At 41.8% G+C, this 13,085-nt stretch overlaps 1 protein-coding gene across 1 annotated transcript in view; it reads right to left on the reverse strand.

The window, feature by feature from the left end:
• LOC126292221 (acid phosphatase type 7) overlaps positions 1–13,085 on the reverse strand; it is a 111,651-nt gene that overhangs the window by 73,830 nt on the left and 24,736 nt on the right. The window contains exons 2-4 of the mRNA XM_049986088.1: positions 10,638–10,832; positions 10,244–10,464; positions 358–455 (exon numbers count right to left, since the gene is read on the reverse strand). Of these exons, the coding sequence (XP_049842045.1) occupies positions 358–455; positions 10,244–10,464; positions 10,638–10,832 (514 nt within the window). The remainder of the gene's footprint in view (positions 1–357; positions 456–10,243; positions 10,465–10,637; positions 10,833–13,085) is intronic.

Genomic DNA, 13,085 nt, shown 5'->3' on the forward strand with positions numbered 1-13,085 from the left:
AGTGTGAATGAATGAATGTCTATATCTCTACACCCAACAGCCTAGATAATAACCTGCTTTCGACTCTAAACTTTGTCTGTTCAGTACAATTTTTCCTCCCACAGCTGCTCCTCAGTGTGTTTCATCACTCTTACTACTACTACTACTACTACTACTACTACTACTACTACTGGTTCCTATCAGCTTCTTCTTCAAGCAACACAAATTTCAAAGAATTTTAAAAGTAAAATATACAATTTTGCTTTTTAGATTTTTCTTCATCTGTCCTGCACCATGCAGCTGGCACATAAATCCCCCTGCCTCATATCAGGAATAAAATAATGAAATGAATAAACAAATGTGTTCCTTGCAACTTACTTCGCCTCTTCGTGGTTTCCGGGGCAAGTCATGTACGGAACATATGCAGCAACAGGCTGTATCTGATTCATAAATTCGTCACCAACTGTCCCATTTTCCTGAAAGTCAAACGAACAATTAATGCATTATGAAGTTTTTCGTATGTCACTTAAAAACATGCATATACACCTGATATGACTGTCCTGATATAATGGGTGATCTGCTGAGTCAAGTGAAAAAGGCAGCGGAATGTGGAAAACTTGTGCCATCAAAATAACTGTAGCTCTTGATATAAGAAACTTTATTACCATATGTAAATATTTTCTCATTTTGGCACAAAAAGGACTAAATGTTTTTGAATCCTTTGAAATTTAGTACCACCAAACTCTAGCTTAACTGTCTCTTTCTTAATTATCTTGCTTTTAAACTTAATGTGCAATATGTTTTGAGTGAAGTAACTGTTTAAGGCAACTGATATTTTGACACTCAAAGCATAAAATTTCCAAGGCAGAGAGGACAGTAAAAGCTCTCTCTGAGATAACGTTCACTGTGGTTACGCAGACACAACCAGTTCACACTCAAATCATTAATTTTGGAGTACATATTCAAATATGGAACAAAAGTTACACATCCCCCTAATTACAAGGTATTTTAAAGTTTGTGTAAGTATTATCATGTCACACTATTCAAGTTGCTAATATAAAGAGTGCGCTTATAAAGGACACACTGAAGGAAGATGTGTAATGAACTGAAACACAATGGCAGGGAGAACTACGCTGCAGGAAAAAAATGTTACTCCTGCAAGGACTGTGTTCACTTGAACCAGGGTATGATATGTGCATAATGAGGGGTGGTTGTGTCAGTGATTCATTTGTCGTCATTGTCGGCAATCAGGAGGCCTGTCTGTGCACCCCGAATTTGACTCTGAAGGCAGTAAATGTGCTGAATGTAGTAATGAACACTATTTGCAACATTCATTCTAGGATACAGCCACACTCCACTGTCAAGTGCACACTCCTGTTGAACAGGTTTAGACATCTGCACAGGGTCATACTGTGGAACTGTGGGAAGCGGGATGGCCATATTGTTGGATTGCTGCATATGTTCTGTGGCACGACACGCACAGCCACACAAACGCAATGGTCGGCTACCGCAGCAGAGTTAAGCGGCGCCTGCAACTTTAGCGCCGGTGCGTTCCAACAGCCGGCGGAAGAGACGTTCCCGCCAAACATTCAATCAGCCGCGAACTACGCAGGCGCACAAGCCTTTTTCCGGCGCGGATGGTCACACTATGATATCACCTCCACCAGTCAGGGATCGCCAACAGCCACCAATCATCACTCCAGAATCAGCGGAGGAAGACTGGAGCCGCCGTGTTAAATAGCAGGAGGAAAAAGAAACCGGCGTCTTTCGACCCTCCGTGGACTGCTGCCTGGAAGATACTTTGATGCAGCTGGAACGTCCAGGTGCCACATCTATGCTACATCGGCCATCGACCCCGGACTCTGTGCCTGTCTACTTCCTCGGCACCTGCTGGAAAGTGTCGAGAGTAAACCTGACAAAGGAATGTAAATTCAGTTCAGCTGCTAATATTTCAATTCAATAAGGTGGCATATTCTTTGGCTTGTTATAAAATTTTGGTAGGAGAAGAAGCCTTTTGTTTTCAAAGAAAGTTCATCTTTTAGCAAAATTAAGTGGTGGCCTTGCTCCACCTAATAAAAATTTTTGTTCGTACATGGGTGTTAATCTGTGGATGTAACATTGGGCACACAACAGTGGTCTGTGGCACATTACTGCACCCGTAGACTGAGTTCTGGACATTTGTGTAGCATAGAGCATGTCAACACAGACAGTGGTGTGGTAAGTGGTGGCCAAGCAACATCATCTGGGAATGAAATTTGAGCACACATAGCACCTGCTGGATCTTCAAAGACCACTGCCTACCATCTGCTTTCATTAGGACTAAGAACACGGATGAATCTCGTCAGGCTACGACTGACACCGAGACACCAGCGAGCACGGCTAGTCTATCGTAAGGAAATGGTTGATAGCAATCTGCTGTCTTCAGTGATGAGCATAGGTTCTGACTGTATGTGAGCGACAAACACACACGTGTATGCCGTAGACCTGGAAAGCACTAATTCCAGAGTGCATTTGCCTATGACACCCAAGTCCCATTCCAGGCTCCACGGGGTGGACCATCAGTTACAACTCGCTGTCACACATGGTGTTTCTGCAGGTTAAAGTAACCAGAGCCCGCTGCACTGCACAGGCTGTTATCTCCATGCTACTGCCATTTCTTCAACATTGAAGATGATGTTGAAAAAAAGCACATGACAATACACGTCCACATATGGCTGCTGCAACGCAACATGCTCTTCAAGGTGTACAACAACTGCCCTGGCCAGCAAGATCACCAGCTCTCTTGCCATTTGAACATGTGCAGGACATGCTGGAGTGGGAAAGTACTCATTCTCCAGGATTTGCAAAAACCACTGCCGAACTGAAACAAAAGGTGCAAAATGTCTGCGACAATGCATTAAAGGATGCCATTTGGGAATTTTATGACGGTTTGCATGCAAAAGTACATGCCTACATTGCTGTGAGAGGGTGTAGGTCCGGGGAGGTGAGGGGGGGGGGGGGGGGGGGGGGGGTTACCTTTCTTGTGATGCATTTTATCTGGATGTGTTATCATATATACCTACAATGACGGACTACCTGTCACCTCACTTGAAAATAAAATGATCTCGGGACCGATGACTATAGCAGTCTAATCCCTATCATCCCACAAACCAACCAACCAAAATGACCTCGTCCGTGGGGGTGCTGCATTTATTTTTATGTGTACATGGAAACAACAGTAAAATGGGTATAGCAGCAACAAAAGCTATGTTGAGATGTATAAAAACTTGATGCTAAGATATGTAATGAGACTAATGTGGATTGTAATTAGACGAACACAAACATAATGGTTTGTTGCTATTGTGTCTTCAGTCTAAAGATTGGTTTGAAGCAGTTCTCCACAACTACTCTATCCTGTGCAAGCCTCTTCATCTCTGCACGACTACTGCAGCCTACACACGTTTTGATGTGCTTATTGCATTTGTGCTTCGGTCTCTCTCGGCAATTCTTACCTCCAACATTTCTTTCTATTACCAAATATTTCCTATGAAGCAATCCCTTCTTTCAGTCAAATTTTACCACAAATTTATTTTCTCCCCAGTTAAATTAAGTAACCCTTCATTAGTAACTCTATGACTTCTCTAATCTTGATCTGCCCATATAATCTTCAGCACCCTTTTATAGCACCACATTTCAAAAGCTTCTGTTCTCTTCATGTCTGAACTCTTTGTGTCCATGTTTCACTACCCCTTCCCTTTCATTTCCTTTGACTCTTAAAACTGCAATCTGGTTTCCGTAGAAGGAGAAAGGTGGGAAAGAATCAGCTGAACCCTATCAAAGTGACTTCTTATCAAATTGCATCCCTATGTAGCATTGACCGAGTTCTAGAATCAATTCATGATTTCCTGTCATAAAGGTGACAGTTCATAGTAACTGACACAAAGTCACTAAGTAATGCAGAAGTAATATCTGGCATTCCCCAAAGAAGTGTTGGAGATCCTCTACTGTTGTTGATCTACATAAGAGATATGGGAGACAATTTGAGCGGCTCTGAGATTATCTCCAGATGGTGCTATCATTTATAGCCAACAGAAGATCAAAATAAATTGCAATATGATTTAGACAAGATATATGACTGGAGCAAAAAGTGGCAACACACTCTACATAGTGAAAAGTGTGAAGTCATCCACATGAGTACAAAAAGAATCAATGAAATTTTGGTTGCATAATAAATGACAAACTAAAGGCTGTGAATTTAACTGGATGCTACCATTACATACAATTTAAACTGGGAAAGCAAAGCAAAGAGTACGATTAATTAGCAGAACACTTAAAAATACAACACGTCTACTAAAGAGACTGCTTACACTAAGCTTCCCTGGCCTCTTCCGAGTACTGCTATGAGGCACGGAGTCTATATAAGAAAGGACTGACAGAGGACAGCAAAGAAGGGCAGCTCATTCTATATCAATGTGAAACACGAGAGGCAATGCCACGTATATGAAACTCAAATTGAGGTGGCGATCATTAAAACAAAGGTGTTTTTCATTGCATAGCAGGATCTTCTCATGAAATTTCAATCACCAACCTTCTCCTATGAATGTAGAAGTGCTCTGTTGGTGCCCAGCTACATACGGAGAAATGACCACCACATTAAAACAACAGAAATCAGAAAAAGCACAGAATGATTGAAGCGTTCATTTTTCCTGTGTGCTATTCAAAAGTGGAATAACAGAGAAATGGATGCTCTGCCACATACTTGATTGTTAAGTGCAGAGTAATCATGTAGATATAGATGAAAGGAACCATCGCCACCCTCTGCCTCAAGCCTTTTGAGGAGGTAATAGAAAACTTATACATGGGAGCCACACAGGGACTGGAACCACTGCCCAGCGCCGTTATACTGAGTGCCTGGAAGGTAAGTGTGGCTGGTCATAACTGTAGAGGGAGATCAAGGGTTAATTACAGTGATCAGGTCCAAACGGCCGTAGGTCACAGTAGCCATGTAGAGATAGAGAGGCCTGCACAGGATGACACTAGTGTGGAAAGCTGCACGGAACCAGTCTCAGGTTGAAGACGGCGGTGACGACGATTATATTGCATTAGGTTCAAAAATTAAATTGTTAGGTTTAGACACAGCCTACACTAGGAACAACAATGTCCGGAGGAATTATCAGCACTACAGAAATATTTGCATCACTGTTCCATCTCGTTCTTTGGTGCAGCCAGCAAAATCACTTAGCTGATGTAATGTCAGACATAAACACAACAGATTTTTTTAATATATAACGTAATTTGATACATAAAACATCTACACACTAAGGGTTTTCAGGAGGACACACTTATAAAGGTATTTAAATCTGCAAGCTTTTGGAGCCAGTGGCTTCTTCTTCTTCTTCTGGCAGAATCATTGAAGGGGAAGGAAGAAGGGTGAAGGAAAACAACTGAACCAGTCTTTCCTTATTGTCCCGTCCAGTAAGTGCCCCGTGACCCAGGGTTCTGGGCTACTTTTTTGAACTCTCCACATTTCCTAAAACTCACCAGTACTTTCCCTTCAGACTTCTTCCTTCCCCTTCAACCTATCTGCCAGAAGAAGGAGCTGTTGCCTCTGAAAGCTTGCAAATTTAGATACCTTTACACGTGTGTACTCCTTCAGCCACTTGGTGTGTAATTGTTTATCTATCCAATGGCATTATAAACAGAACAGAGATAAACATATATCTCCACATCTTGTCCTTAGGCTATTTCACAGTTCAGCATTTCACATATGGATTAAGCACACCCCTACGCTGCAACGCATTAGATAGAACTTTTCTTCGACTTAGTAAAATGTATGGACCTTGATAATACAGTGAAGTTCTTTATAATTATGGATGCTGCATTATGTTACTGGGGAAAGTGTAAAAATTGTGTGGGAAAGCCGCACTACCATCTGACAGTTTGCTTAGGGCTGAACATACAGTGGTGTGCATGTTAGAATGCGGGTGTGTGATGCATTCTCGGAGAGAAGGAGATGGAGCAGCACCAGTGTGCTCTCCGTTTCTGTTCCGTGGCCTACCCTCCAGCTCTTGACTACCCTGGGGACAAGCTATCACTGGAGTGAAGGAGTGAACACCGCAACGAGCTGCTGTTTCTGCTTCCGACTCACCTTGGATAAATTTAAATGCTTGGTAAACTATTGTTGCTTCTTAATGTAATACTTGTCATGTCTGCGTTGTTCCACCCACCGTGAAGACTATAGCAGCCAAGTACATTCATTATACTATATTGTTCACAAAACTGTTGATGCTAACTTTGTACTCCCAACATCGGGGCAGTTACAGGTAATGTCAAATTGAACTACACTTTGTAATCCAGTTATTGTACAATTCATACATATTGAGTTTTTTTAAAGCACAATTATTTTAATAAATTTAATTTTGCTTTCATAAAAACTAATCTTTTTCCCCTGTGGAGCTAGCAAGTGCTGCCCTCAACTAAAGTTCGTCCTCCGCCCACTACTATGCCTGCCAAATAATTATTTTAACTGATTTTTGTTTCAATGATAAAAGGATGGAAGATAAACAAAGTGCACATGCTAGATCCATTAAGCAGAATGTAATATCAATGAAAGAAAATACACTAGCATATAAGCAAAAGACACCTGCACTACATTGTATATATAGTGATGGAAAACCTTTATCACTTTTGGTAAACATCAGATAAATTGCAATTGCGAATCACGACTACCATCAGCTATAGAATGGAATGACGACATTGAAAATGTGTGCCAGACCAGGACTCAAACCCGAGTTTCCCACTTATCGCAACCGTTACCTTACCATTTGGTTATCCGTGCATGACTCACAACCAGACCCAAACTTCTACATGTCATCAACCATATGTCTACAAGCTGTACTCACACATCCATTATGTATACTCCTGTACAGATCAGACATTGTGCTTGAACATCGCATGCCCAGTCTTGGCAGATAAACTGGGTGTTACAAAAAGGTACGGCCAAACTTTCAGGAAACATTCCTCACACACAAAGAAAGAAAATATGTTAAGTGGACATGTGTCCAGAAATGCTTATTTTCCATGTTAGAGCTCATTTTATTACTTCTCTTCAAACCACATTAATCATGGAATGGAAACACACAGCAACAGAACGTACCAGCGTGTTTCCAAATACGTTGTTACAGGAAATGTTCAAAATGTCCTCCGTTAGCAAGGATACATCCATCCACCCTCTGTCACATGGAGTCCCTGATGCGGTGATGCAGCCCTGGAGAATGGTGTATTGTATCACAGCCGTCCACAATACGAGCACGAAGAGTCCCTACATTTGGTACCAGGGTTGCGTTGACAAGAGCTTTCAAATGCCCCCATAAATGAAAGTCAAAAGGGTTGAGGTAAAGAGAGCGTGGAGGCCATGGAATTGGTCCGCCTCTACCAATCCATCAGTCACCGAATCTGTTGTTGAGAAGCGTACAAACACTTCGACCGAAATGTGCAAGAGCTCCATCGTGCATGACCCACTTGTAAAGGCACATGTTCTAGCAGCACAGGTAGAGCATCCCGTATGAAATCATGGCGGTAAATTGGGGAACTACAGTACATACAGACGAAACTAAAATAAGCTCTAACATGGAAATTGAGCATTTCCGGACACATGTCCACATAACATCTTTTCTTCATTTGTGTGTGAGGAATGTTTCCTGAAAGTTTGGCCGTACCTTTTTGTAACACCCTGAATATGATGCCGCAGTGTCTCTGTTATTCTGATGACAATGTACTGTGGCAACCACACAGACGCACGGTTGACGACATATGGAAGTTTGGGTCTCGCTGTGAGTTGTGCACGGATAGTCAAATGGTGAAGTGACCGCTTGCGATAAGGTACGAGTTCCACTCCGGCAAAAAATTTCATTGTCGCCATTCCATTCTACAGCTGATTGTGGTCATTATTCGCAATTGCGAATTCATCTGATTTAATTCATAATGGCTGTGGTCGCCACAGTGCATCACCATCAGAATAGCGCAGGCACTGCAATATCATACTTATTACTTTTTTTCCAAGTTAGCTGCCTTTTATAAAAATGGTCATGAAATCTGCAATCTGAGGAAAAATCAATACAGGGAAAGAACCACTACAATATCTAACCTAAAATGAAAATCGACACTAAACGTTCTCCGTGCATCTACATCTACTACATCTATGTTTATACTCCGCAAGCCCCCCAACGATGTCTGGCGGAGCGCACTTTACATGCCACTGTCATTACCTCCCTCTTCTATTCCAGTCGCGTATGGTTCACAAGAAGAACGACTGCCGGAAAGCATCCGTGCTCGCTCGAATCTCTCGAATTTTACATTCGTGATCTCCTCGGGAGGTATAAGTAGGGGGAAGCAATATAGTCGATACCTCATCCAGAAACGCATCCTCTCGAAACCTGGTGAGCAAGCTACACCGCGATGCAGAGCGCCTCTCTTGCAGAGTCTGCCACTTGAGTTTGCTAAACATCTCCGTAACGCAATCACGGTTACCAAATAACCCTGTGACGAAACACGCCACTCTTCTTTGGATCTTCTCTGATGGACTACATTTTGTAAGGACTCTCCCAATGAATCTCAACCTGGTACCTGCCTTACCAATAATTAATTTTATATGATCATTCCACTTCAAATTGTTCTGCACGCATACTCCCAGATATTTTACAGAAGTAACTGCTACCAGTGTGTGTTCCGCTATCATATAATCATACAATAAAGGATCCTTCTTTCTATGTATTTGCAATACATTACATTTGTCTATGTTAAGAGTCAGTTGCCACTCCTTGCACCAAGTGCCTATCCGTTGCAGATCTTCCTGCATTTCGCTACAATTTTCTAATGCTGCAACTTCTCTGTATACTACAGCATCATCCGCGAAAAGTCGCATGCAACTTCCGACACTATCTACTAGGTCATTTATATATATTGTAAAAAGCAATGGTCCCATAACACTCCCCTGTGGCACGCCAGAGGTTACTTTAACGTCTGTAGACGTCTCTTCATTGAGAACAACATGCTTTGTTCTGTCTGCTAAAAACTCTTCAATCCAGCCACACAGCTTGTCTTATATTCCGTAGACTCTTACTTTGTTTATCAGGTGACAGTGGGGAACTGTATCGAACGCCTTCCGGAAGTCAAGGAAAATAGCATCTACCTGGGAGCCTGAATCTAATATTTTCTGGGTGTCATGAACAAATAAACGGAGTTGGGTCTCACACGATCGCTGTTTCCGGAATCCATGTTGATTCCTACAGAGTAGATTCTGGGTTTCCAAAAACGACGTGATACGCGAGCAAAAAACATGTTCTAAAATTCTACAACAGATCGACGTCAGAGATATAGGTCTATAGTTTTGCGCATCTGCTCAACGACCCTTCTTTAAGACTGGGACTACCTGTGCTCTTTTCCAATCATTTGGAATCTTCCGTTCCTCTAGAGACTTGCGGTACAAGGCTGTTAGAAGGGGGGCAAGTTCTTTCGTGTACTCTGTGTACAATCAAATTGGTAGTCCGTCATGTCCAGTGGACTTTCCTCTGTTGAGTGATTCCAGCTGCTTTTCTATTCCTTGGACACTTCTTTCGATGTCAGCCATTTTTTCGTTTGTGCGAGGATTTAGAGAAGGAACTGCAGTGTGGTCTTCCTCTGTGAAACAGCTTTGGAAAAAGGTGCTTAGTATTTCAGCTTTACGCGTGTCATCCTCTGTTTCAATGCCATCATCATCCCGGAGTGTCTGGATATGCTGTTTCGAGCCACTTACTGATTTAACGTAAGACCAGAAGTTCCTAGGATTTTCTGTCAAGTCGGTACATAGAATTTTACTTTCGAATTCACTGAATGCTTCACGCATAGCCCTCCTTATGCTAACTTTGACATCGTTTTGCTTGTGTTTGTCTGAAAGGTTTTGGCTGCGTTTAAACTTGGAGTGAAGCTCTTTTTGCTTTCGCAGTAGTTTCCTAACTTTGTTGTTGAACCAATGTGCAGACATGGCACTACTGGCTGGAATGTCATACAGGGCACTGCTCCTTGCTTCTGTCTATCTACCCACCATCTACCTTTTTATGTGCACACTGCTATAGGTGCGGTACATTAAATCATTCATTCATTAATTCAAAAAGTATGGCTGGTTGTACTTTTTTCTTCAGTGATAAACCTTATAGTTTTCATCCCTGAACTTCAATTATTTTTCCCAGATTTCTGCACAGTTTTCTCCATTGCTTTTGTATCACAATGTATAACTTTAACAACATACCGTATTCATGTCATACGCAAAGTCACCGACATGGATGATGGCGTCGTACATTCCCCTCTGCACCTCCTCCTGCAGAAATGGCAGCGACACGGCGTTCTCGTTACCCATATCACCAAACACTGCGAGGGAAGGCACCCACTGCACGGGACCTTCCGGGTCTGGTGGGACTCGGAACCTGAATAGTTCCGACCATCCGTAGTCTGGGTTCCCACAGTGATAAACTGCAACAAGGTAGCATATAAGTTTACAGCATCCATCTTACAGTGTTTTCGCAAAACTGATACTGAATGATTGACATTTTGTAGGGATACAGGCACCTTTGAGCCCAAAATGAAGTGTTGAGAGATTTGCGTCAAAATGTGTAAGTACGGAGGTAGAGAACAATCTGGCTTACCGTATATACTGTCCCATGTGAGATTCGCTAGTACAACTCTATGGATGTACTGTATTCTCTCCAAACTGCCAGCACTCTGAAAAATCTTCGATGTGCCCTTTGCTTCTAAAATGAGGCCACCTATGCCATACTCGACAACAGATTTGCCAGTGTTATTTAAAGTGCTCCACGTAACGACGATTGTGTTGGGGACATCTGTAAAATTTAATAACATCCAATTACATGAAGAAATAACGTTATATCCAGGTAACTGGAGTATCCTTACATAGAATAAATGGGTCTGCTGGTAAAAAGGGAGCAGAGGTCACAGAGTACAAATTTGGGGCAGCAGATGGGTGACGTCTGGCTGTGACCAATATGTTATGAAAAATAGTAGAGAAAAATACAAGCAGTAACTTCATCCACCATACAAAGAAGACAACTGTGTTACAGGTACACACACAGACAATGACTAGCTGATAAGAAGACATGTAACTTTAGAACCCCCACGAGTAGAAAACTGAGATGGTTCTAAGAATGCATAAATGATCTGCAAAGTAAATTCATTTCTCCCTACTCTGCACATAGCAAACCTATCTAACTTTCTTGATCTGCAGACAGGACTGCTGGTATACTCTGCATTCCTCCACTTAATTCTGCCTTGCAACACCGTCTTCTGGGGTAATGCAGCTCATAAAAAGTACTTACTCTAGAGAAGAGTGCAGAGAGAATATTATGTAAAGATGATAATCAAAGATTATGCAGAAGCCTCTTCAGGACCAATGAATTCTTATGCTTACAGAGGTCGGACAAAAACGCGGAAACCTGACGAAAAATGCAGGTTTTCAGCTTTACCGATGTATGCACATGAGTATTTTATTGCTTACGGTATCATGACAGTTGAAGAATGCTAGACAACTATTTTTATGTTCCGTATCCACCCCGGTCAGTTCTGATCCAACTCAACATGCACGAGTATTGTCGGGACAGATTAAATTCTGCTGGTCACTCCCAGAGAGTTTAAAATGGTCGGTGATGCATCGAGGAAATTTTCTTCTGCCATTAATTGCTCCAGGCACCTAGCAGGTAGAAATGATTGTTGTGCACATTGATTGCTGTGTGCCACAATGATTTTCTAGACTTCAACCGCTGGGGTTATGTTGATGAAAATTATGGCTAAATGGGTAATTCTGGATTGGTTTTTGTTCTTGTACACACACATTCATTTCCATCTACACCTACATACATACTCCACAACCACTGTACTGTGCAGAGCTGCATACCGCTACTCCTCATATCTTTTCCTGCTCTACTCACAAACAGAGCGAGGGAAAAATGACTGTCTATTTTCTCTCGACTTGTCTTCGCAGTCCTCACACAAAATGTACGTCGACAACACTAGAATTGTTCTGCAATCAAATACAAATGATGATTCTCTAAATTGTCTCAACATTGTTTCGTGGAAAGAACATTGTTTTCCCTCCACAGACTGCTATTTACATTCTGGAAGCATCTAAATAATACTCTGATGTTCATCAAAACCACCATTAATACATCTAGCAGCACCAAAACCACCAGTAATAAATCTAGAAGCACAAGTTCGAGCTGCTTCCACATCTAACCTTAATATGACCTAGTGGGTATCTCAAACACTCAAGCAGAACTTAAGAGTAGGTCACACAATGTTGTGGATGAGCTACACTTTCCTAAAATTCTTCCAACAAAACAAAGACGAATATTCACCTTCTATATTACCATCCTTACGTGCTTGTTCCATTTCGTATCGCTTCGCCTAGAAATTTAATTGACATAACTGAATCGAGCAGCACAGTACTGATGCTGTATTCAAACATCACATACTTCTTTGCTACTCATCCACATTGACTTACATTTTTTTGCATTAAGAGCACCAACTAAAAATTCTGTTTAAGTCATCTCGTCTCCTCCCCTATAGTCATTTAACGACAACATTTCCCGTTCACTGCACCGTCATTACTAAACAGCGGCAGATAACTGTTCACTCGGTCCGTCAGACAATTTACCTATGTAGAGAACAAGAGGGGTCCCATTACTTTTCCATACATTCAACAATGACTGTGATCTTCCCACAAATGGTGGTGGAATATTACTATGAACCAGTACTAAATGTGTGTTTGTGGACAAATCCACCTTGTTACAAGGTGCACAGCTTGACTGAGCTGAATGTCTGTTTTCAAAATGCATCAGTGAGGTTATATAAATTTTTAATGTGAAGCTGTAGATATAAACCCCAGCTGAGCAGTCTAAGAGGGCAAGGCATTTTCCAAAGTAGCTGAGTTTCACAAATAAAGAGTAACATAGAAGAACTACCATAATTGTATATTTGACTAGCTTAGCACAGTTCATGATTTGCTGGTGGTATACTTTACAGAGGTCTCAAGCTGCTGCTACTTCTGCATATCAGTGTATACATTTATTCATGCCATGTCC

Source organism: Schistocerca gregaria, chromosome 9 (genome assembly GCF_023897955.1).
Source record: "Schistocerca gregaria isolate iqSchGreg1 chromosome 9, iqSchGreg1.2, whole genome shotgun sequence".
Lineage (NCBI taxonomy): Eukaryota > Metazoa > Arthropoda > Insecta > Orthoptera > Acrididae > Schistocerca > Schistocerca gregaria.